This window comes from Dendropsophus ebraccatus, chromosome 7 (genome assembly GCF_027789765.1).
Source record: "Dendropsophus ebraccatus isolate aDenEbr1 chromosome 7, aDenEbr1.pat, whole genome shotgun sequence".
NCBI lineage: Eukaryota > Metazoa > Chordata > Amphibia > Anura > Hylidae > Dendropsophus > Dendropsophus ebraccatus.
In genome coordinates, this window is record NC_091460.1 from 71,080,500 (window position 1) to 71,107,110 (window position 26,611).

At 40.8% G+C, this 26,611-nt stretch overlaps 1 protein-coding gene across 2 annotated transcripts in view; it reads right to left on the reverse strand.

Annotated features, from left to right (window-relative positions):
• Positions 1-26,611, reverse strand: part of WWC2 (WW and C2 domain containing 2) — a 112,566-nt gene that overhangs the window by 18,896 nt on the left and 67,059 nt on the right. For both annotated transcript variants that reach the window (XM_069977772.1, XM_069977773.1), the window contains 10 exons: positions 25,964-26,110; positions 21,335-21,408; positions 17,170-17,412; positions 16,944-17,033; positions 11,308-11,897; positions 6,644-6,767; positions 5,296-5,367; positions 4,798-4,881; positions 1,860-2,052; positions 147-299 (listed from right to left, as the gene is read on the reverse strand). In XM_069977772.1, the coding sequence (XP_069833873.1) occupies positions 147-299; positions 1,860-2,052; positions 4,798-4,881; positions 5,296-5,367; positions 6,644-6,767; positions 11,308-11,897; positions 16,944-17,033; positions 17,170-17,412; positions 21,335-21,408; positions 25,964-26,110 (1,770 nt within the window). The remainder of the gene's footprint in view (positions 1-146; positions 300-1,859; positions 2,053-4,797; positions 4,882-5,295; positions 5,368-6,643; positions 6,768-11,307; positions 11,898-16,943; positions 17,034-17,169; positions 17,413-21,334; positions 21,409-25,963; positions 26,111-26,611) is intronic.

Consider the following 26,611-nt stretch of genomic DNA (forward strand, 5'->3'; position numbering starts at 1 on the left):
GGAAACAAACTAGAATATTCCATGAAACAAAACTAAGGAACAAACTGTCAATACTTTTAGTGAATAGATAAATATTTGTGACCACATTCTATCCTTATCTACAGAGCATCAGGCACCTTGAAAAAGAATTAACATCACTAGCTTACCAAGTCCAAAGCAGCAGGCCGTGTCTTGTCTAATACTGACTTTTCAGTAGTCTCTTTTGGATGATGAATGACTCTGCAGGGCATCAACGTGTGCCACCGAGTATATACTTCATTTATGAATGACAGGTTTGCCAGATTGATCTGGATGCCAGCCTGCACAGTGGAGGGAGAAAGAAATGAAATTTACTTTAACTTGCTTCTTAACTACTTGGTTACTGAAAAGCTCTTTCTGCATTGTGAAATGAAATATATATTTTTTATACTGCCGAAGATTTGGCCAGCAACCCCCAGTCAGCCATAATAATAGAGTCCGCTGGGTCTCCGTTCTGCTCAGGTCAAAAGGAATAATTTCTGCTTTCATTTTTTTTCGCCCACAGACATGATTCGATCAATAAAAAACGGTGTCTGCTTTAAAGAAGTAATTCCTGCGTACAATCTGAGGCGAGGGCTTGTGGAAATCAAGATGCAGCACTGCTGAATGACAGGTTTACTAAGCAGTGCTGGGCATTATGTGGGGTTGTGTCTCAAGACATCCCCTCCACTCATTTCACAGACTTTTTGTTTGGCTGTCTTCCCTGTTTGCCCAAACAAAAATCTAAATTCTTGTCAGGAATGGGAATGAATATGAATATTACTGGGTATTTTCCAACAGGATTCTTCTCATGAGATCACTGTGTTTATTTCTTGTCTAAGCTGACCACAGCCTGGTGGAAAACGTTGGTGCTTCAGATGTAGGCATGCTAAAGATTTCACACTGATCTAACATCTTGGTGCCCGGAAGCGCCATCAAAACATCTAGAGTACACAGTGCAGGGCATCATGCAAATTACATAACATGTCCCTGCTCCTAGCAAGGCTTTGCAATAGATATAGTGCGCCAACATACCTGTAAAGAAACCTTACTATCATCATCTAAGGCAGGCGTGTGCATATCCATTTCATCAATAGGGCACTAGATTTGTTTCAGATCTTACTGGGCAAATTAGATCTGTGTTGAACTTGGTTTCCAATTCAGATTCTGAATTGCCCTGACTGCCCTGCAACTGAGCACACAGTGTATACACAAGATGCAGGGACTTCTATCAAAGACAGGTGACCCTGCATAATACAGAGTAGCTGGGCTGAGCGTTAAGAGCAGTGCTACTTACAAACTGGTATTGTAGCCTCTATGCTTGAGATTTAAAAGTAGCAGGTAAGACAACAGGTAGTATAAAGAAGAAGAAGAATGTGACACAACTCAAGCACTGAAAAGTATTCCACTACAGGACACTATTGCTGCTGACAAAACAGTGATATTTTGTATACTTTTATTGCTATAACTGAAATAATTGTAATTCTATAATAGTTAATCACTTTCTAGCATCCAGTGGTTTCCATTCCTCTCATAGTCAGCCACTACTGAATGACACAATTTCTATAAGTGTTGATTTCATTGTATATTGGAATGAACACCCTCAGCTCCTGATTGAGGAATGCTGCCGTGCAGTTCAATGAATTATTGTTCACTCAGCTGAATGATACTTGATTAAAGAGTTTGCTTTCACCACGTCTCTAATATTTACCCTCCGGCAGTGACATGCTGACAATTTCTGAATGCTACACAGATACATAAACAGAGATCCACTTCACTGGTAATAGATTTCAAGGGCTCTTGGTGAGTGAGAGAAAACGCAAGCAGGCCAAGCAAAGCAAGCAGAGATATAAGTCATATACCAAGCATTCCTCTTGATGGGTCCTTCCTGCCGAACACACATCCACTCTCAGAGTCTTCTGCTGCAGAACACTTTGGGAAATGGACACTCTGAATAGCTCATTAAACAGTACAGACTCCGTCGCCGGGTATACTTTGGTCCTAAAGAGGCAGCTGATGTCATTTGAAGATGGGAGAATGGCAACCCGGACATAGCTGTATGGAAAGGGAAACAGAAATAAAGTGAGTATTTACTGAACGTCCTAAAGAGTGCGATTGCAATTGATGCTACAGCTCTCTATTTTCATGACACCTCACACAAATGCTGAGCGCATTGAAAGAGATTCTCTACAATAGAAAAATTAATTTACTTCCCCAATTCTCTGCAATTTTGGGATAATAATTTGCTGCACTTGTATTTCATCCATAGTGACAACACTTCCTATGGCTTCAGGTCTGTTTTAGGTCTAAAATAAATTGTTCATATTACAAAATGTCCTTGTATTTTCCAATCCTCCTATTGTGCATGCATCATTACATGTAATAAGGGCATTAAATGGGTTATCCAGGATAAGACAAAGCACAGCTGCTTTCTTACACAAGCAGCACCAATTCAATTACAATTCAGCTCCATTCACTTCAATGGAACTGAACTGCAAAACCACATCTAATCTGACAACTGCAACTCAGCTCCTGTTCACTTAAAAGGGTTGTCCAATGAAAATCTTTTTCTTTCAAATCAACTGATACCAGAAAATTATGTAGATCTGTAATTTACTTCTATTAAAAAAAATCTCAAGTCTTCCCATACTAATCAGCTGCTGTATGTCCTGCAGGAAATGTTGTTTTATTTTTAGGGTGTGTTCACGTGTACAGGATCCGCAGCAGATTTGATGGTGCAGATTTGATGCTGTGTACAGTTATTTAGATTAAATCTGGTGCGGATGTGCTGCAGATCTGCAGCAGAAAATCTGCTGCGTATCCGGTACGTGTGAACGTACCCTTAATCTGACACAGTGCTCTCTGCTGACATCTCTGGCCGAGACAGGAACTGACCAGAGTAGGACAGGTTTTTCTCTTTAAATCAGTGCTTCTCAAACTGTGAGGCGGGCCTCACCAGTGAGGCGCCCCCTAGCTGCTGGTGAGGCGAAGCTTGGGAGGCAGCTCTCATAAAAGTAACCATGAGCTGCAAAGACCTTTCCCAGACTCCAACAATCTCTGCTTTAGGAACATTATTGACTTATTTTGTACTTATTTTATGTTATACAGAGATAAGGAGACAAATGGAGGATAGACTGAGCAATAGTTTTTATATTTGCATGGAGTTCTACAACAGATGGTGAGGCCCCAGCATCCTCCTGGTCAGTCTGGTGAGGCCCAGGCATAATTTTGTCTGTTGGGTGAGGCTCCAGTAGAAAAAGTTTGAGAAGCACTGCTTTAAATGGTGATGTACAGCACTACAACACCACTTAACTCTTAGCAAGCTGAGCAAGAGGCATACATTGTATAACTCCTGCTCAGCCCAGCCGCGTCTCTATAACCCGAGGGCTCGCTCAGGAGGAACATTATGATGGGAGTCCCGGCTTCCCTGCATTACATGGAGGTGCTTTGTGCGCTTCTGTGTACTGCACGGTCCCAGGAGGTAAGTGATGATGCTAGGCATCACCATTTTCTCTGTTACACATACCTGGAGTCCAGCTGCTGGGTGGACTCCTTGCGCAGTACAGGTGCTCTTACAACTGACATCATTGCACTTGTGTCAGAGAACAAGTCACGGTCAGTAAGTGTAAGCTGTGGTCCCAAACATCCCAAGTCTACGCTTACAGTTTTCAGGTGTATGTTCAACTCACTTAAAGAAAACTCGCTGGCCGGGGAATCTGGGAAATCTGTCACGGATTCCCTGTTCACCAGTGGTCTAGCGTGTGTGCCAGCAGAGAAAGCTGGAGTGCTACCTCTCCCACACGATATAGGTTCACCATCATTGCCCTAGTCCCTAGCTTAGCACAGTTACAGAAACCACTGAGCAAGGAAAAAAACAACAACAAATGAATTAATGGAAGTCTTTAAATGTCTGATTGGCAAATACATATTTGTATAATTCATTATGCACTTCCTATGAACCCCTGCATATAGGTAACAAATAAAAACAAGGTGAAGTCTAAACATGTGAAGGTTTAGATCATAGCAATAACCTCCTAGCCGCATAAATAGAGATGTGGTTAAGACATGTTAATTTTGTTTTTAGTTACTATTACTTTTATATGCTTGAAAGTGCTTACAAGACTTTTAATCCCCAAGAAAAAAAGCATGTGTAGCTGCAATCAAGAAAGGCAATACTAAGATGAAAGAGATAAATCAGACATCAACCATAACAGCAGTCTCTATTGTATATGCTTTCCACCCTTTGAACTTAGATATCCAATGCAACACAAAGCACTTAGTACTTGAGAGGAATTTTTTCCTTCAACTCTGTTCACGAAGGGAACTCTCTCACTCTTTTCCTGAAGGTTGTTGAAGAAGTAGTCAAAGCGAACAGATGCTGTCTCTATAGTCAAACTGTGAATGACTCAAACTGAATTAACTTTTTTTTTATTTTTTGGAATATTACAAAATAGACCAGACAAAATCTGGTACACGCTTTAACTTAATATGCAAGTTCAAGGTAATTCATATCAATAGAATAAAGAACTTTACTTAGAATAACATCTATCCCCACCCAACCATGCCCTCTCGCTGCTCCCTAGGGAGGTGGGGAGGCAAATGCTAAAATCTATCCAAATGTCTTTTATAGCAACAAATTTCACTAGTTTCCATCTCTTCACAAACTTCTGTTTAGTCTTTAATTTAAACAGGCCTAACACTTCTCCAAGGTTTTACCCAATCTGTAATGCTAATCCCCAGTTCTAGCTCCTTAGACCTACAAGACGCCCTGGTAGTGAGTACAGCCAATGTTATACTTACATTCTGGAGCCATATTGGACTCGAGAAGGATGGTTCCTTGTCTCTCCAATAATTATCACAAAGCTGGAATTTCCTGGATCATATCTAAAAAATAAGATAATCAACCCCTGAATTGTACAAGCAAAGAAAAACATCAAAGCTGGATTTGAAGTAACAGCCTAACTCAAAGCTTCTCACGCTGTGAAGCGCCCACCAGTTGTTGGTGAGAGACAGCGGGGGAGTGATCACAAGCTGCACAGGTCTCTTTCTGCGCTTTAGCTTATTTACTGTTATACTGGGCATAAGAGTAGAAATTCAAATAAAAGGAGATACAATTTTAATTTTTGGAATGGACTTTACCAACATCATCATGACCTGTCAGGATTCAAATGTTTATAACAATTATCTACTTCATTTCGGTATCTACGGGTCTAGCAGCATGCAATGAAAAATAATACTTGAGACAATTATTATTCAGGAATAAAAAAAGGCATGAAATAATTTTCTTCTACTGCTCACCTCAAAGTTAACTGCACTTCGGCTGCCCCAAGCACTGGATAATCTTCACTAAATGCAGCATCTTCACAAGGCCTGGAACCAAATACAGAATCCATAACACAAAATCGAACACACAGCAAAGATTCACAAAGAAACAGAAACTGTTGACATAGAAAAACAAAAATCAAAAAGGGATAAACCCTGACTGATCAGTAGAACGAGTGGGGAGATGACTGCGCTGCTATGTGCTCTTCTCCCTGCTCTGTGTCTGTGACATAGACGGACCCCACCGATTTACACAGTGCACATGAACTCCTCCTGGCTTGTTCTCTTGAACGGTTACGATATGAACACTCAGATTCCAGCTGAAAATCACATTTTTGGTGCCAGTAATGCTTTCAAAAGTTGATGAAACAGTATTGAGATAATGACAATTAGAAAAATATTTCCAGATTAATTTCCATCTCCTTCACTCTGTGGCAAAAGGAAGTACAACACTTTGAAAGTTATCTGTCATAGGGAGGAGTATATGGAATTAAAGGTAGCCAGATACCATAAATTGCTGTTGGACAAATGCCCTTTCAGCCAAAAGCTGTTTCTCCAGACTGTCCCCTTTCCATACACATTCAGTTCAATTGAGCGTGCATGGGTAAGCCTCTGCCAAACATCTCTGGTGGTAGACTATGTCCCTTTAGTGTTTCTTAACTCCAGTCCTCAAGACCCACCAACAGGACATGTTTTGCGGATATCTTATATAACGAACAGCTGTGGCAGTTACTGGTGCATGGACTATAATTATATCACCCATGAAATCCTCAAAACATGACCTGTTGGTGGGTCTTGAGGACTGGAGTTGAGAAACACTGCTTTAGAACAAAGCATCAGGCCTCCTTCCTGCAACATTACTGTCAAGGTAAAATTGGGACACCCCCTTACACACTGTAGGGGACATTTATTAGGAGTATAAGTACGCCAGTCTTAAATAAAGCCCCGCCCCATTCTCCAAGGCTGGATTTACTAAGAGGCCTATGGCTTTTAGTATAGCTGGCTAGCCCTGCGCCCGGTGCAGGCATTGCGGAACACATCTACACCTGCTCGAGAGCAGGTGTAGATTTGTATCACGATTTACACCTGCAGATGAAATCAGGCATGGAAGGAGGCCATGCCTCCTACTCGCCCATCAGGCGACCAGAGGATACAGCTGGTTTACACCACAGAAAAGGGGCATGTCTTCCCCCCTCCTCCGTGGCGTACGCCAGGGGTGCATCGTGATATATCTCTTCCTATATGCTCAGCTTGACCTGCATGTTCAGAAAAACTTCATCTAATGTGTATGGGCACCTTAAATTACATTACATATGACACTTACGGCTTTATGCATGCTTCATATACACCACTGTCACCCGCAACAGACTCATCAGAAACTGCAGCAGAAACGCAAGCTGTCTTCCCTTCCTGAATGTCACCTGAAGACTTTCTTGTAAAGTCAACATCTGTGGGCGAAAAAAAGAAAAGAAATCATGTAAATTCATGCAAATCGTAAGGTATCAGCCAGCTGAAATAGGAAACCTCATTCCAGAAAACTATGCATAAAATCAACAGTGAATAAAGACATTTGTAGTATATCATATCAGAGAAAACTTTCATTCACTCTTAAAAATAGTTCAATTCCTTCCTGTGTTTACACGACAGACTAGCTGCTCACTGCAATATTAGACTACATGCTGCCTATATACATCTATGGAAAAGGGAAAGAGTAAGGAGAGCAGAGGCAAAGAGAGAGCCTCAGAGAGACTGCAAAGAGTATACCAAACTAATAAAGTAACAGCCCTAGGACTTGATTTCACAGCTTAGACTGTTCACTATTGTTACATAATGTTAATTGGTTAGGAGCACTGAGGGTGTTCCTCGACCCCCTAAAGCAGAGTCAAGTAAGTAAGTGGTTAAAGAAGTAAGCGGCAACTGGGAACTATCAGCACATTCCTATGCACACACCTGCATATAGTTTCCCTTTACAGCAAATGTACCAGGAGGTCCATCGCTTTAAGATTTTTACATCAACAGACCAGTCACCGTCCGGGCATAAAGCCCTGTAGGCGGGCCGCCCACAGTGTGATGTTCTGCCCGCCCCTCTGTGAAGCGGATCCATTAGAATCAATAGAGCTGTGTCACAGAGGGGAGGGGTTTTGTCACACTGGGGGCAGGTGGACCCGCCTCCAGTGCTTCAGGCCGGGAGGGTGACCTGGAATAAACCGGCTTTTCGGTTTCAATGCAAAGTGGGAAGAGACACCTGCTATGAGGCACAATACAGTAGAAACATATGTAGGAAACATTTAGGAGTGTATGGAAACTATAAGAGTGTCAGAGCATATTTTACTGCTACTATTTTCTAAGTGTTTGGGGAGTTGAGCAACTTCCTTTTATATCCTCTTTACACCAATAAAAGGGATTCTCATTTTATTTGAAAACACAAACACTCAAAAAACCTCCCCGTTGGTTACATCTCCACTTGTCAAAGGAACCCTTTATTTTCCCAATAACTGTATTCTGCCATGTGCTGCACCTCGTTCTGTTTCATCTGTAACCCACATTCACAGCCTGGTCCCCCGCAGTGTGCCAAAAGTCTTTATTTAAAGACGCAATTCTGACATTCCAAGAGGGGCTTTCATCCACCGGCGAGAAAGTGCGTTGAAATGCACTGTGCTCCCTTCTGAGCGCAGCCCTTACATCTTGTTAAGATGTTTAAAGTTCCCCGGCTTTAGATTGCCGATTTGATTGCTGAATGTCTTTTTTAAGGTGTAACAGAAGAATGCTGATTTTTCTCCCTTTTAATGATAAAGCAGCTTTTTATATTTCCCCGTGTGATGGGGTGAAGGTGGCGACATGATTTATTGATTACCCGCAGGAATAGCTTTAGCCGTTCTGAAACTCTGACAATGACAGACACGGACTCTGGGAGGACATCACAGTCACTCTTAGGCTCTGTTCACATCTGCGTTTGTCAAATCTGTGGTTCAGTTCTGTGTTATAGGAGGAGAATAACAAAACTGTCCGTGTGGCAGAGTCATCACATAAAGGACACCTGGGAAATTTGCTGGGATCAGTGATGGAGGGTCCAAATGCAGAAACTAAGAGTAAGGCTATGTTCACACGACCATCAGAGGTTTGGAGATCCCATTACTAGTTTCATCAAAGTGATAGGAAGAATAACACAACAGGTAGTGCTACACTTCCTATCAAAATGGCAGACATGACAATGGAGGAGATGGATGCAAGTACAGTATAAGACAATCGAGTCATTTTGACAGCACTGCTTTCATTTTTTGTTATAATGTAAGCCACGGCAGTGGTATGAATAAAACCTTACCAGCCGGGACATGCTTCGTATTCATGGCAGAGAAGGAGAATCCACTGTCACCCTCTATCACTGAGACACATGAAAGATTGGGCAGTCTTGGCACAACCTGGTCACCTTTGTGTCACCAACATAATTATAGCAGGGAGAACAGTGCGCATTAGTAACCTGTATTGTACACAAAATACTATAATGTATACATGGGTGTACATAGACTGTCATCGCAGCAAGTGCCTGGACTGCACAAGACAACGAATAAGCTCAGGAATATAAGGAAGGTCCCAGATAACAATAGGTGGCACATAATGCCTTGAAATATAAAAAAAAAGGACTGATCCCTATATTTTATATGTGACCATTCCAGGTTTAGCAGTCTTTCAACATACAGGGTACTATGAATTAGGGAAACCATCACAATGCCTAACTACAAAAGGCTAGAATTAAAGAAATGACAATAAAAGCAAATATTGACTTCTAAATTCTGATATAGATAGATAGATAGATAGATAGATAGATAGATATTCATAGTATTTGTTTTCAGGGCTTGTTAATGATTAGTATTTGCAGCAAAAAAAAAAAAAAAAAAAATGCTGTAGTGTACTGGTGAGACATTCTCCATAAAATGAAATCTAGAGATATACAGTACAAATCTCCATTTCTATGTGTTGACCACTAGATGGCAGAGTAAAGCAGCAAATCAATTCAAGTAAAAGAACCTGTTTTTTTTTGTTGTTTTCCCTTTTATCGCGAAGACACAAATTTTCCCAAATAAGCTAAAGTATTAAATTCACACTGCTTCCATGCAGTAGGGGTTCTTTTCAATGAGAAATCAAGTTGCATTTTTTTTCCCGTCTCAAAGTGATACAGGTTTTGAAAACTGCTGCTTAGCAGGCGAGAATCGCTCGCAGCCTGGGCTCCACATCTGCTTTTGTTGGTATTTGCATAACAACACAAACCTCGGCTATTTCCACTTTAATTAGATCATTAGATTGGCAAATCCAAATGACGGACCTACTTGATCTATCCCAGGCATGCAGCGCTTCAGCGAACTCTGAGGAGGAAGCATTAGAGGCGCCCAGAAAACCATTATAAGAGAAATAATAAATGGGCGTCTGGGCGTCTGAAATATGAGGTTCTCAATCACCTGACTACAAACTGACATAAAAGATATTTTAGGTGTTTGCTAAAATACAAGAGAACTAATGAGCGTCACAATATTTTATAGATGTTCCCAACTAAAATGGTCTATAAAACATAATTTATTTTATATTGTGCATCTTTATAAAGTCTGATGCATTATTGTTCAGAGAAGGGTGGGTGCAAGCAGGTACACAACTACAGCTGTCCACACTGCCCAGACCATGCAAAGCCCAGCCAAAAAAGTTTGATTTTAATTTAATTTCCACTCATGAAATTTCAAGAGCCTATTGTCTGAATGGGAATCACCTACAAGAAAGACAGCACAGATTCTGGTATATTATGGTGCTCTCTAGATTGGGAGATCAAACCACTCAGAACTCTCTACCTGACGAGTTCACACATCTCTGATGGCAACCTATCTTCTGTGGCAACAAAGGATCTGGCATGCTGAAATCCAGCATGCCCAATCCTTTCCTCTATCCGTCAGAGTAGATTCAAGACAGCCTCATATACATGATGATATCAGCCAATCCTACCAAAATAAGCAGGATCAGCCAACTCTCCTCTAGGTAGGTTCAGAGTTACAACTTAAGATTCTGCAGATACTTTGGGCTATCTGAAATAAACATGTACATGCATATAATATGGAGTAATCAATTATAAGATTACATTTAACTTCAGCTTAGTCTGAATCAACTTTACCAAACACTCATCAATAGCTAATCTCTAGGCATGCAAAAATAATCCTGCTTAACGCATATGCAGTTTGTGTTCATTACCAACATGACTGCAGGAAGACCCTACAAAAAATGTCACCTCTTTGTGTTTAGTAAATCTGGACCACTGTCTTCAAAAATGACTGCCAGATACCGTCCTGTTGAACAAGTATAAGAATTCACACAAGCATAGGATAAACATCAGAAACATGGTCCTGTCACTGCATTAGAGAATGGCTTAAAGGGTTTTTTTTGCCACAGTTCACTGTTTAACTGCAGCTTAGTACCTGCAGTAACCAGGTCCGGCCACTACACAGTGACCAGAGCTAGCGGCTTTTGACCATTCACTGTGTAGTACACTGACCGCCACTCAGTGACTGATAATCTATCCTGTCTGAAGAGTATGGGGGGGGGGGGGGGGGGGGGGGATTGGGAGAAATATCTGCTGGCTGAGCTAACCTGAAACACTCCATAGTGAACACCTTAGTGGTGTTGCCCGCTAAGCAGCAGTGCATATATAGTCACAGGTTTACTTGTAACTATTGTTGGGGACACTGGCTAGTAATGCTGCATCTGCTCAGTCTTCTGCATATCCTGTCACATGCATGCAACACTGCATTATGGACTTCCATATGGACGTGAATTTGACGTGAACCAGACATTTTCCTTATAGATTTAAATATGGAAAGGAATTATCAGAAGAACAGAAAACAGTATACCCAATATAATAATGGAGTGAAGATTACATACAACTCCCTTGCCTACCCCCAAGACAGAAACACACATCTAGATCACACAGTATACCATATATTCAGCTCTTACCTGTGCTTTCTTCTGGCAATGTTGCAGTCGCCTCATGCTTTGCACCTTTCTCCTCAGAGAAGGCTGGAGATTGCTCTATACAAGAGTCCAACAAATTCTGATTTTCACCTATGCTCATTTCTGAGAATATTCCAGGAAAGTCATAAGTCTCAAAGTCTGTACCAATGGTATCCTGAGTAGACAAAGAGAAGGCTCCTTCTAACACTGGGGGAGAGCCTGGCGGGGACAATGAGGATAGGGAGGATAGGGAAGAGAGTGACGTGACAGACTTTGGAGGTTTGGTTTCTTGTGGGTCCTCTTGTGCAGTGGGCAGGTTGGCATACTCTGGCCTGCCATGGGAATGCACCACCTCATTTTCATGAATTGTGGTGATGGGCCCGGCTGGAATGTAACCACTTTTCTCTTGGAGCAGAAAGTCCAGCTTGTACTGATAGTCCAGGTCTGATGTGCTGTCTCCTTGATTGTAATACAGGTCCGTAGAGCTGAGTGAATTGAGAGAACCGCGACTAGAAGTGTTCAAGGACCCACGACTAGATGCTAAGGAGCCAAGGCTGCTACCCGAAGAAACAGACAATGTGCTGGCAGACAGGCTGTATATTAAAAATAAAGACACTGTTTTAGTTAAAACACAAGTATGGATAATGCAACCAAGTACAAAACAACCTGATGCATGTCAAAAGGGCAACCTATACATGTATTTGGATGTATGCATCTTTTATACTCTGCATATATCGAACACAGTGTGAGCAGTGTGATAGTTACTTCTCTTTATAGAACATCTAATATGGCGCCATTACAGCTGCCACAGGGAGAGCTATTGAACTTTTTTTTGTAGGTCGGGAACTTTTACAGTCCACGCAGTAATGTGATCAATACTAATTGAAAGAAAACTAGGTTTTTGTGTTTCTTTTTTTGTTACGCCAGCAGCTGTGTGCACTGTAAAAGACATCATTAGATAAAGCGTCCCTGGAATCACTCTGTAATGCTGTCAGCTATGTAGGTGGCATGTCTGACATTAAGACTTTTTACATCATCAATCATCATGGTAGGTTTTATTCATAGATGCTTATAGAAATAAAGCAGGCAAAAGAAAGCTATGCACCTGTGAGCCGGTGTACTTTCCTAAAACAATTCTTTGACCCATATTTTATAACTAAATAAATACATATATTAGTGAACTAGTACTTAAAGAGGTTGTCAGGGAAAAATGACTACTTGGCCAGGCTGCAGGGACATGTCAGCAATGTACAGTTACCTGTCCGACTCCCCCCGCTGCTGACGGATCCCGGGCAGCTCTGCAACGCTTCTTGTACTTTCATAACATACAATGATGTCCATGCTCCTACCTGAAATGGTGGGTCAGCATAGACTCTATACCGTTTCCTATAGGAGCGAGATATCCTTGGAGGTTCTGAAAAAGCAGGCAGCCGTGCAGAGCGGGCGGCTCAGGGTCCGGCAGCAGTGGGGGAACAAGACAGGTAACTATACATTGCTGAAATGATCCCTGCAGCCCTGACGGCCTGGCCAAGTATTTATTTTTACCAAACTACCTTTGACTTCAAGTGGGAATGTATATTGGTCAATAACAGAGGTAGAGTGGAAAGTATGGAGCTCAGTCAACAAGAGCTATCCTAGCCACGGCTCCTTGGGATCACAACAATCGGATCCCTGCTATACCACCAGCTGTCATTTCGACAAGCCTGTAAACCAAACCTGTCACATCGAAGAAGCAGCCCGGTTTTACAGCATCACGTTATAGAGCAGAAGGAAACAAGTAGACTGATATACATATTTTTTGGAAAAGATTCAGTAGACTTCAATGAAATGTCTGCTCATCTAGGGATTAGAAGATCAGTAGGTGGTCCTAGAAGGGATTGAAAGTTCTCTCTGTACACATGCTCATAAAAAGAAGGTTGTCAGTCATGAGGCCGCCCATTTGACTCCTAAAGCAAAAGGTAATAAAACAGCGCTCCATGGCACAGGTCAGACAATACTACAGGTCAGAGTAATAGTTGAAAGGCTCTCACCTGATAGCGTTGTGCAAAAGTGAGGCACAACACTCAAAATCGCGTGTCGCAGGACAGCAATATTTAGTCTATATCCATTTGTGTCTCCATTGGACCTGCGCCCGTGGATATCCCTAGGCAGAGTGGAGGTGTTTTCTAATTGCCATTTGACTCCTAGGCTCGGAATGGACAGGGATTTAAATAAATAAAACTTTTCCCCACATAACTATATATCAACCAACTTGGCTCACCCTGCATTACAACATGATGCCAGTAGAATAAGCAGCATTTTAATAATGACAGATTCCCCCCAAAACCCAATTTCATATATTATTAGAACCTAAGATTTCAGAGGCAGCTACTCTTGGGCCTCTCTTATAGGCGGCCTGTTGTAAATTTTTAAATATATCTTTATGAACAGGAACTTAATTGGGTTATAAACAACATCAATTTCCCTCTTTGCTTTTCCTAAAGGGTATATGTAATTTAGTTAATCTCAGCCATTAGCAGAAGGTTCATTGCTCCTTGACCTTCCTGTCCGACCACATCCACAGCACTTGGCTCTATCTTATTTAAAGCGGTGGCATAAACCTGTGGCACTTTATAACACCGATGATGTTTGCATCATATAGCTGACACTTTCTCAATCTTTAGCATATTGACACAGTGTACTTTAGCAATGATACATGCTATGGAATTAAATATTTGCCCCCACTGAATACTGCTGCAAGGAACACTTAGCAAGATAAAGTGCTTCTTATTGACAAGACTCCAGTGATTATTCAGCCTGTAATGAAGATGTTTGTCAAACCTAATTACTTCTCCAAACATTATCAATTTGTTTATTTTGCTGTATATGTGAAGAAGCCCCCAGAATGGATCATTATTACTCTATTAGTACAACGTGTTAATTAAAATAAATAGTTTTCTTCACAATTACATCTTGGTACACAGCGTCTTCCCTACAGCCTGAAAATAGCAAGTCAGATTGTTAAGTCCACTCACATCAAAGACTACTTTCACATAGACAGAGCTCTCAGCTCTTCATGGTAAACACATAGATGTAAGTATTTTTAGATTTTTTTTTTTTTTAGTTAAGTCACAAAGTTGAACTGAAAGTCAATCTTGAGTTTTCATCCAAACTGGGACATCTATACAGACCTGTTACCAATTAGCCCAGACAGTGTACCAATTAGCCCAGACAATGTCCCAGAACAGAAGTTTTCTCTAATTTCTCCTAAGGCTGGGTTCACACTACGTATATTTCAGTCAGTATTGTGGTCCTCATATTGCAACCAAAACCAGGAGTGGATTGAAAACACAGAAAGGCTCTGTTTATACAATGTTGAAATTGAGTGGATGGCCGCCATATAACAGTAAATAACGGCCATTATTTCAATACAACAGCCGTTGTTTTAAAATAACAGCAAATATTTGCCATTAAATGGCGGCCATCCACTTAATTTCAACATTGTGTGAACAGAGCCTTTCTGTGTTTTTAATCCACTCCTGGTTTTGGTTGCAATATGAGGACCACAATACTGACTGAAATATACGTAGTGTGAACCCAGCCTAAAAGTGTATATTGGTGTCAGGATTTGTCTGTATTCTATTGTCCCTGTTCTGGAAACTATATGGCCACTGCAAACTGCTGATTTTATGTCGCCCCCCAATGTTCAAGTCTAGTATTTCTGATGCATATGTATCTGCCTATGGTTTAATGGAGTGATAATGCAATGGGCTTGGTGTCACGTGACTTTCCCCGGCTGCCATAGTAACCCCAGTAGCCGTCTAGCTTTGGCTGGGGATGCTATGTCACTTCCTGTCTACCTCAGTCCTTTCCTCTACCTTCAAGAGGGAAGGGTGTGTGTGCCTTCTCTCCACCTTCAGGGAAGAAGGAGGTATTCCCTGCTGCTCCAGCGTTACCTCAAAAAGTATTCCGGTCCAGTCGGGACCTTTCTCTGATCCTCAGGATTCTCCTGTTCAGCAAGATCTGGGGGCCGTTCTCAGTCATTACTCTCCTCACCATTCGTCCTCATCAACAGCAAGTATTTCAGTCAGCTTATTCCGCCCAGTATCATACCTCCGGCACTACTACTCCTATCATTCAGTTTCTCCTTGCTCAAAGTAATGCTACCATCACAGCCTATTGTAGCATCACCCATTTCACAGTTATATTCAAGTCTGCCTCAATCCTGGTTGCCTCCAGAGAGACTGTTGCTATTGGTTACCTCCGTTATAATAAACGCACAACTAGCGTTGTTTCTGAACCCTGGCATTGGTCTAGTTATTGGTGCCTTGACTAGGGACAACGAGGAATTGCTTGGGCCCCGCATGGTCAGGATCTAGTGGGTTAGTCAGCTCCCCTCGTGCCAATACCGTGACCTAACATCTGGCAACTGGCTACCCGGGTCCTACCCAGTACTACCAGCTACTACTTCCCTCAGCGGGAGGCCCCAGCGCATATACATTTGGGAAATTGACCAGACTTAGTCACAATATGATTACGTTCTGCCCATTGCAGTCTATGGGCCTACTGGCAACATGTGAGTCTATATGTTGAAATTCCCTTTTGACAGGATATCACAATGAAGCCCAATGTAGGGCTTTAAGCGCAGGATGTAAAAACAGCCAATGGTCTTCTTCACACAGCTTTTGTTAACAAAGATTTTGACATCCATCAGAATTCATATTGCAATCTCTGTGGAAACAGCTTCCCACTGTTTTCAGTGGGACAACCAGTGTAGATAAAATTGAGTAACATGTCCCTTCTCTGACACAGTTACTCCCATGCAAATTTGGAATAGGTCCTTTAAATAGGGCTAATTCATGATATGGAAAGTCTGCACCAAACATCCACCCATAGGTCTTGTATTTCTTCCACAGACTCCATGGTGTATTTTTCAGTTAGAAAAAAAACACACAATTCCTATATAAAAAAGTAAATCCCTATGCATAGAACAGGAGATAATACATTGATCGATGGGTGTGTGCAGAGATTGGTAATGTTTGGTCGCTACATAGAGAATGAATGCAGTGCTGGAAAGAAAAGAACGGTGCTACCAATTATTCCAGGGACAATTTTGACCCTGCTCTCAGGATCAGTGGAATCAGACGGCCCCCAACCAATCAGCTAGCTATTCCATATTTCAGTGGATAGGAGATACATTTAATAAAAACTTTGTAGACTGCTGTTCTTACGATAAGTTTCCATGAAGCCCAGGCTTACTGTGTTACAGAAGTAACTGAACTGTATGACACAGTCCCTCCTATTCATCTAACACTGCATTAATAATATTTGCCATTCTTTGTACATCTACTGATCACTTTAAGCACGCTAACCAACAAAGAATAAAATCTTACAATGTGCATTAAGGTTTCAAGGCTATGCACTTTGGCACCACACAATGACAGCAAATCTCGTAATGCACGTTGACTCATGTGCCTGGTAGATTTGTACACATCACCCACTTTACATATTTTTTATTTATTTTTTTGTTAACGGTAGAGATGCTTTTAGATGCTCAAGGATAGGCTTCTAAATAGATTGGACATAAAACTCCTCTGCGGAGGAGATGACACTTGAGAACAACTTGTATGCCGCTAATAGCGGTCAGATCCCTGACCTACCTTTTCAGTTCTGAATGCAAATAAGTGGCCAATTTTGTGGTTTCTTCCAACTTTTTCACCAGCTCCTTCTTTTTCTCTTGAACTTTTAACCTGCACAAAACACACAAAGCTAGTGATTGTTCTCTATTTTTATGGTCTTCACAATATTACACTATGGGGAATCGCAGAGATGTTTGACTTAGAGAGTGAAGGTGGGTGACAGGGGAGCACAGCAGAAGATGAGTACCTCTCTGCAAGTGCTTGGCTGGGAGTGCTTCTGACGGACAAGAGGTCCTCTTCTAGCCGCCTCCTCTCTGCTTCCAGTCTTTCCATCTCGTCCTGAGTGCGTTTTCGGGTGGTTACAAACTGAAGTTCTTTTAGAAGTTCCTCCTTCTCATTAATAAGAAGCAGCTTCTCTTTCTCTATGTCCAGGGCTCCCGGCCAGGCTTCGCTGTCCAGCTTGGATAGTTCTATCTTTAGGTTAGCCATACTGAAAACACAGGGAATGATTACTATTACAATGAATACTTTAAACATAGTAATTCAGATTTGACACAAGTTAAAAGGGTTTTACCCTTAAAATAACCACTGTTCATATATCAAAATATAGATATATTAATTAGACAATTAGGCATTTTAACCAAACCCTGACTGGAAGACTCATATTTGGCCATGTAATACTACATTTCTCCTTCAGCACCTGCTCCTTGGATTTTCTAGTTTTAGACTGTATCTAGTGGGGGTTTCTTTAGGTGGAACCTGATCTTTCATTCTGTACCCGAGACTTTATCTAAGGGCTCTTTTACACCCGATTTTCGGCAACACGTGTTTTTAGAAGCACTCATCCAGCTGATAATCAGCCTGTGTAAAAGCGCTAGCGTTCAGCCAAGGAGCGGGAAAGTGCATCTTTTGTGCGGTGGTAAAACCTATTGCTATCAGCTGCACATCTTTATGTGTAAGCAGGAGACGCACGCCTGACAGCAATGTATTTAAATGGCCACGCAAACTATTCAGGGATCCTTAGGGCAGCTTGGCCACTTGATTAATCGTGCCTTGTAAAGGTAATGCAAATGACTGACTATATTTCAATGTAGAAGGACCTTAAGTCACCAGGTGCTGGTGGGGGTAGTTAGGGGGGGAAGCTCTCTTCTTCAGGTGCGAAACCCCAGAAATTAGCCCCTTATCTCTTAAACATCTTTGGCATATTTTGCATTGGGAGCACCCCTTTAAGCCAATCTTTCATATCCTTAAAAAGACCACAGCTTTCTGGACCCTTGTAAACAGAACTAAGGAAGGGCATTTTTGAAGGGTGAAGGGCAGTGACTACTAACTGAACAATGCAGGTTTGGCTTCTGAATCCTCTGTAATAAACCTGCTGGAGAAAGCGATATCTGGAAAGATGGGGGGAAAAAAATTCAAGAACTGTGTCTATGAACTGAGACCTGTGAATTCAGCTTTGGGCTACAATAAAGACTGTAGCATGGGGTCAGTACATAAGTAAAGAAAAGTGTTTGCAAAAGTGTAACATTTTATGGAAATTACATCCATAGAAAAGCACAAGCTTAAGCTCTGCCATCCCACAGACACACAGACAATACCTGACATTAAAACTAGATATATTTTACCTCACACCATATGCTGTATTTTTAGATAACTAGATAAAATACTCAGGAATCAACTGCTATGTATCGCTAAATGTTGCAAAAGGGCATCATTAAGAAAAAAAAAATCAATGCAAGCTGTATATAAAATCATCAAACGTGCAATGGGCATGAAGGAATAAATAACATACAAAGCAAACCATATGCTGCAAAAAGCGCAAGATATAACAATATACGACAATTAAGCAAAGTACCACTGCAGACAGCTCACACAATGGTAGGAAAGTTTTTGTGGGCTATTCTTTTTCTGTCTGCAGAGTAAGTGTAAAGCAGCAAAATGACAGATATGCTCCAATTATCCCGCTCACAAACGCCTTTTAAAATAGTAAATCATCGACAAAGGCCAGGGAGATGTGAAGAGAAAAAGCAGAGAAAAAAGGCCACTTATTCTGAATGATTTGCAGCTTTCATTCATGTCCAGAATTAAACAATTTTGGAAAATTAAATGGAAAAAAAAAAACAAAAACAAAAAAAAAAACACAACAAAAACTTAACGAAATGCTGTAATTTGTATTAATTCAATTGCCGCTTTGTGGCTACTGATCAGATATGGGCGACACAAATGGATTGCAGTGATTATAAACCTGTTAACAGGGTAAACACCATACGCCTTGCAGATGGCGAGTGTATTACTAGATATTTATAACATCTGCTCTCCCCCGAAGTTCTCCTGCGATTTATTTTGATAAGTGAAAACCGCTGTACACTTCCAGCAATGAATGCAATTTTTCCCCATTTGCAAAGTCTTGATTTTTCATACGAGGGATTTTTTTTTGTAACACTGCTCATTTTCCTTTCCTTAAATTTATGGGACAACAGCATTGTTCAAATTCAGAATACATCTAGAAGCAGCAGCTTGAAGCACTCAATGGGTAACTCCAGAATATATCTAGAAGCAGCAGCTTAGAGCACTCAATAGGTAACTCCAGAATATATCTAGAAGCAGCAGTTTAGAGCACTCAATAGGTAACTCCAGAATACATCTAGAAGCAGCAGCTTGGGGCACTCAATAGGTAACTCCAGAATATATCTAGAAGCAGCAGCTTACAGCACTCAATAGGTAACTCCAGAATATATCTAGAAGCAGCAGCTTAGAGCACTCAATAGGTAACTCCAGAATATATCTAGAAGCAGCAGTTTAGAGCACTCAATAGGTAACTCCAGAATACATCTAGAAGCAGCAGCTTGGGGCACTCAATAGGTAAGTCCAGAATATATCTAGAAGCAGCAGCTTGCAGCACTCAATAGGTAACTCCAGAATATATCTAGAAGCAGCAGCTTGGAGCATTCAATAGGTAACTCCAGAATACATCTAGAAGCAGCAGCTTGGAGCATTTAATAGGTAACTCCAGAATATATCTAGAAGCAGCAGCTTGGAGCATTCAATAGGTAACTCCAGAATACATCTAGAAGCAGCAGCTTGGAACACTCAATAGGTAACTCCAGAATATATCTAGAAGCAGCAGCTTGGAGCATTCAATAGGTAACTCCAGAATACATCTAGAAGCAGCAGCTTGGAGCACTGAATAGGTAACTCCAGAATATATCTAGAAGCGGCAGCAGTATGAATGCTGATAATTCTGTAGCAATCTCTCCTGAGTTCCCTGCACTCAATGACCTCAATTAAGTATGGCTGGACAAAAGGGAGGTCTGGCCATTGTGACTACATGCGGCTGCAGCTCCTCCTCTGTTACGCTGAGCACTGATAAAGGGTTATATACTGAAGTGCTGGAGGCAGCGCGGAAGTGACAGGTTCGCTTAATTCAAATGTCTTATTTTTTTATAATAAAAGATTACCTGTTACTTATGTCATATTTGCAAGAGGGGGTATTGTGATCAGTTATGAATATGCTCTCAGTGCCAAAACTTCTGTCAATGGAATTACTGTGCTTCCTGCACTCAGTTCTTTTAAGTTGTTGCAGCAAAGTATTACAAAAAGATTCCCTAACATAAGGGCTTCAATGTGACCCCACCAACTTGCAGCTTTGTTATATGTGACGCTTCATCTGGTGTGATGGACGCTATGAATAGATGATACGCTTGGATATCTGCAACACTTTCTTATAGTTAAGTCACCACACTGGTGCCAGTACTATCTGCGTGTCTACATCTAAATGATTTAAATGGTGTTAGGCTGACGGATATATTTCCTGGAATAAAATAGGTTTTAGGCTATGTTCATGGTACGGTTAAAAACAATAGCCGTTCTTTTCAATAACAAATATGTTGTGTGAACATAGCCTTAATTTTCATTGCACTGTGATCACAAGTATCCTATGAGCAGTCCATTTCTGTGCAATGCCCCCAATGCTCCCCAACCTCTCCCATCTGTTGTATGTAATGGTTCTGTGTCCATCCAGAACATTGGAAAATGCATCAGGATGTAATACCCTTTACTTCCCAGCAGTTCTAATAGGACTTTCTTTCTGCCAGAAAATCTACATACTGTATGTCAATTACAAACTTTTGCATCATTTTCTGGCTTAACAAATCTGTTTAAAAGTTGTTGGACACACCCCCACTTGACAAAATAAAACTTGAAAACCTCATTTTCTTATAACAAGACTTGTATTAAAAGAACCAAATCATGTGGGTGACACCTATTTACAGTCATAGCCCCTTCTCCATAGGGCTGCATGCTTCAGCCGTCTAATTTACAAATCTGTCCACTAGAGGGTGCCAAAGGACAATTTTTGCTGCATTACCGATGGCTTTCAGATCAGCGAGCGTACACAGCATCCTTAACATTACCTTCTTTTAGCCTCCTCGTACTGTAGGCTCAGCCTGACCTTTTCTGCTAGATTTGCTCGGCTCCTCATTCCGATCTGTAAATAAAATAGAAAGTACGTGTGGTTTACACAGGCGATGAAATGTGAAATTGTTAGAAATCCTAAAATTCTGTTAACAGATCTGCTCACAGTTTTAGCTCATATAGGACATCCTGATCAAAAGCCTAGCTAAACTGGAAGCGGTATATACCCAGCTGTGACACAGTAAAGGTCTGATCAATGAGAAATTTGTTGTATTTAAGGTTTAATCAGATTTATCCAAAGCGATAATTTACCAAGTTATGGTTACATATGGGGTTTCCTAAACCAACCAGCGACGTGGTCAAGAATATACTGTACATCCCTATGCAGGTATTTATATAACAACCTTACATAGTTTGCAGTAAGGAAAAAGACATCCAACCCCTTTAGCCTGTTATCATGCAGCATTGATCCAGAGGAAAGCAAAAAAAAAAAAGAGGAAGCCAACTTACCTCATCCAAGGGGACATTCTACATCAAATGTGATAATCACAAATTTATGGATCTAGGGCCCTACTCCTGAATCTAGTGATTATAACCTATATTAACCTTACACCCCAGTAATCTTACCAGGCCCTACATTTTAGTGAATTCACCCTGACCACTTTCTATAGCATAGAGTGCCATAGTCTCACTGCTCTTACAGCAAAGAATACCTTTCTATGGTCGGTGAGAAATCCTATAACCCCTACATGTACTGTAGAGGATTACCTTTTTTTATAGCTTTGGTGCTGAATATAAATAGAACAAATGTCTGTATCAATTTTCGGCACTTGCTGTAGAGCAATGAGCTATTGTCTGTTATTTCCAGCTGTTGTGAAGCTACAGCTCACATAACACCCTGTCAGCAACAGCCTAAGAGCCACAGGTGCAGTTCCTCTTTGTGGTCACTGGGGGGCACTGTTCTATAATCGGATGATGCAGTGTAGACTTGTGATCGAGCCTAACAATTATATATGTAAATGTGCGCAGTGTCTTTGTGTAATTCATTTAAAAATAAAATCTAATTATACTGATCTTCAATTGTATTATTTTGTGATTAATGAAATATCAGTTTAGAGGATGGTAAAATTCAACCCTGGTGGTTGTGGACACAAAATAGACGGTAAATCAGGTCTGATAAATGCAACTGCTTATTTTATAAAAAATAAAAACATATGTAACCATTACAAAAAACATGAAGGTTCTTGATTTGCACAATTCTCATTATAGTCAATGGGCTTCCATGACTTACATGGACATGCCAAGTCCTCCAGAGTGAAATATACTGTTTCCACTCTCACTAAAAGATTAAGGTCTTTCTCTATAAAGGGGTTTTCCCATCACAGACAGTAATGGCATATTGCTATGATAAGGAAAGCTGCAGGTAAGCCCTATCCATTTGCATGAAGCTGTGATGTATATCCCCTCTTAGTCAATAGACAGAAGTGTCACAGTGCAGGGAAAAAAGTTTTAAAATTAAGAAAAGAACAGACTTGCAAAACTTCTACTTTGAGTATAAGGGATACTTAACTGGCTAATGTACATGTCCACCATTTTTTAATCACTGCTATATAAACCCTTAGGGACAGGGACAAAAAATCTGCAAAATTTATTACACAATGGAACAAATAGGTTTTAGAAAAAAAAATGTACTATGGTCAGCAATCTAGAAATGCAATCTATACATTTTAAGGCAGTTGAGTAATAAGCTCATTCCGCGCAGGTGCATTTCTGCAGCCAATTGATCCTATAATAAATGCATGAACAAAACGAGCAAAACAAAGCTGTAGAGAAACAAGTGTATGTGTGTAGGGGAGGAGATGGAAACAAGATGTAGAACTGAAGCACTGGACCCCTGCTGTGCAAACTGAAGTACAGATTTATTTACTTATTTATGGTACTTATATAGCACCAACATATTCCTCAGCGCTGTATAGAGCTTGTCATCGCTCATGTCACACTCTGTCCCCAATGGGGCCCACCATCTAATTTCTCTAGTTCAGACACACTAGGGCCAATTGCATTGGAAGCCAATTAATCTTTTAGTGTATTTTCAGAATATGGGAGACACTCAATTCCCATAGGGAATCGACGCAAGCAGAGGAGAAGATAAAAACTCCATGCAGATGTTGCCCTTGGGATCTAAAACCAGGACTGCAAGTCAACAGTGCCGATGGTGCTGCCCACATGGAGAATCAACCAGCCCAAAAAGCAATAACACAATAAATATAAGTGCTAAAGTAGATACCTATCTTGCTGCACAGGACTAATGAAAATGAGGACCATCTCTGCCATGCTGCAAAATATGATGGCTCTATATGTGCAATGGGAAGTAAATAAACAATAGAGCACTCTGTACAATTTCAAGTCTTAAAGGTTATCTGTCATTTGAAAAAAAAAAAAAAAATGGAAATGTCCATACCCCACTCATTACTAGAACCAGTGAGAAGAAGCACACGACCAAGCACTTCTCTCTCTGTAGGAGTTGGGCCAATAGACTAACTATAGAAGTCTGTCTCCTACCACACGGACAGTGCCCATTTGCATCAACAGATTTTTTTCCTTTTCTTACAGAAATATGTGCAATTTTTAAAACCATATTTCCTTGCATTGCACTATAGTTTGCTGCAGATCTCCAATAGAATGCAGTATGTTCTAAAAATCTGAGCAAAACCTGGATAATACTTGAACTGGTTTTGCAGTATTACACCAAAAAGGCAAAATCACGAGGGAAGTACAATAATACACTATAACCTCAGGTTAGCCGAAGGCTTTTCCCAAGTGTGATTGGAATTTCAACAAAAAATTAAATCTAGAAATGAAAACAAGGAAGAAACAAAAAAAAGTGTAAAAATTATTGAAAAGTAATTTTGTGAAGGATGGCTAAGGAACGTAGCGAAGTGTCTAAAAGAGGTTATAAAAATAATAGGGATTGGGAAATGACTCAGTTTCACAGTCTGAAAAAGAATATATTTGATCATGACTAAATGAGGGAATATTGGTTCGCGAAATAATAAGAACAGACACGCAGCACTGAAAAATGACATTTCTCCCAATGTCAAGAGGGCATTCTCTTTCTCGTCAAGGGAAAGAGCACATAATGGCATCCCCCTGTATTTTTCATCTTAAGTATTGAATGAAGAGGAGGGCCTGGAGTATTTCAAACATAGTGACCCTCCAACAAGAATGATGGTCTCTTATAATAATGTATGACATTTCAGACTTGACTCGGTTTTCTAAGAACATAGAGAAAAGGTAAAGCATTTCAGCTTCTACACATTACGTCCATTAAATAAATAATCCCCCTTTTCTTCCTATCTTTTCATTATTATCATGTCTGTCTTGGCCTTTGGTCTTCTTGTCTGCTGTTATCTCCATATAGTAGCGGACGTACACACTTATCCGTGGTCATGCTTAACAGTCATACCTCTTGAACTACAGCATTGACTTCTACATTATATACTCTTATCTATTTATGCATGTTATATTATCTGTACTTTCTCAATTGTTTAAAATATTTTGTTTAATAAAATAACTAGCCTATCAGTTCTCCCATTTGGTGCAAATTGGAATCAAAGGGTTAAAATTAGAGAAAAGGAGGAGACACAAGACATTGGGTTATTGGCAGCTTCTGGTTTACCGACATATTATTCTCTTTACTTAATCAGAGAGCCCAGGAGAAATATAGTAAAGGGGTTAGGCCACGCGCCTTTCCGCCGGCTCCATAGACACCATTCTATGGGCCGGCTGATTCCGCATTCTGCCGAAAGAATTGCCGTGTGCGCGGCCGTGCACGCGTACAGGAGACGGAATTCCGCTGAATTTATCCTTGAGAATTCCTCAGTGTGAACCCACCCTTATCTAGTGCTACAAAAACATGGCCACTTTCTTTCAGAGACAACATGACTTTTGTCTCCAGGTGCAGTTTGCATTTATGCTCCATTCATTTCAATGAAACTGAGCAGCAAAACCCCATCCAAAATGGAGACAAGAGTGGGTCTGTCTCTGGAAGAAAGTGGCCATGTTTTTGTAGCGCTGGATAACCCCTTTAATGGCATGTCAATGGCTGACCATGTTTAACCAAGGGTGCATGAGATGAATGGCTTACCTCAGAATAGGTTATACAGGATTAGAAAAGTATAGCAGCTTTCTTCTAAAAACAGCACCACACCTGTTTTTTTTTTTTTTTTTTATGTGTGGTAATACAACTCAGCTGTATTAATGTCAATGAATCTGAGCGGCAGCTCCAGACTCAAACAAGAGTGGTGCTTTTTGTTGGAAATAAGAGCCATATTTTTTCATGGATCCCCTTGGAGGTATGCAGGGAGGTGGGGTCATAAAATTTCTGTGTAAAGGGGTTGGCATTCTGAACTGGCTCTAATATAATTGCATGCAGGATGCAGAAAATAGTCTATGAGCATCTCTGTACACAGCTGTGCTGGAGTTATGGAATAGGAAAGAAATAACTATACTAGTTACAGGTCTGCTATGGAAAACAGCAATAGAGACACAACATAGGGATTTATTTCCTACCCTAAACTATGAAGCAGAGCCTTCCTGACTTTAGTATAGAGCAGCACAAAACTTACATCACCAGAAATATCAGTCTGCGACCCTGCATCCAGTGTCTGTCTGGACAGAGACAAATGAGAGTTGGTGAGGCTAGATGTTAAGTCCGGCTCTGATCTTCCTCTGCCTTGTTCTAGATGAAATCGTTCCTTCAGCTTTGCGAGGCTCTAATAAAACAAAGCACAACGTACATGTAACAACTGTAAAGCAAGGAGCAAAACAGAAGAAAACAAATAGAAATAAACATAGGGGCTTCACCTCTAGCAGCAAAAACTGATAAAGAATGCTGAAAGCTCCATGATGAATAGGAAGGCGAATCACTCATACCCCCATAGAAAAACATGGTAATAAATATCGGCAGGTAATACAGTTCAAGTGCAACCTACTGGTACAAAAGGGTACATCAAGCCCATGCCTTAAAGGGGTGCAGAGCAAACTACGCCATCATTACAGCACAAGAAACATTACATCAAAGTCCTATGCGTGGCCTGGCTCTGGGCCATCTATAGCATGAGCTGCATAGATTGTGCTTACAGACTGCATTACTTGAAAGGGATGCACACTCTACATAACAATGCAGATTTCTAGGCAGTTTTTCATACTTTTTCAGATTTTAATGTATTTTTTTACAGCAGCGGTTATTTATTTTTTCAAGCAAAAAGCATTAC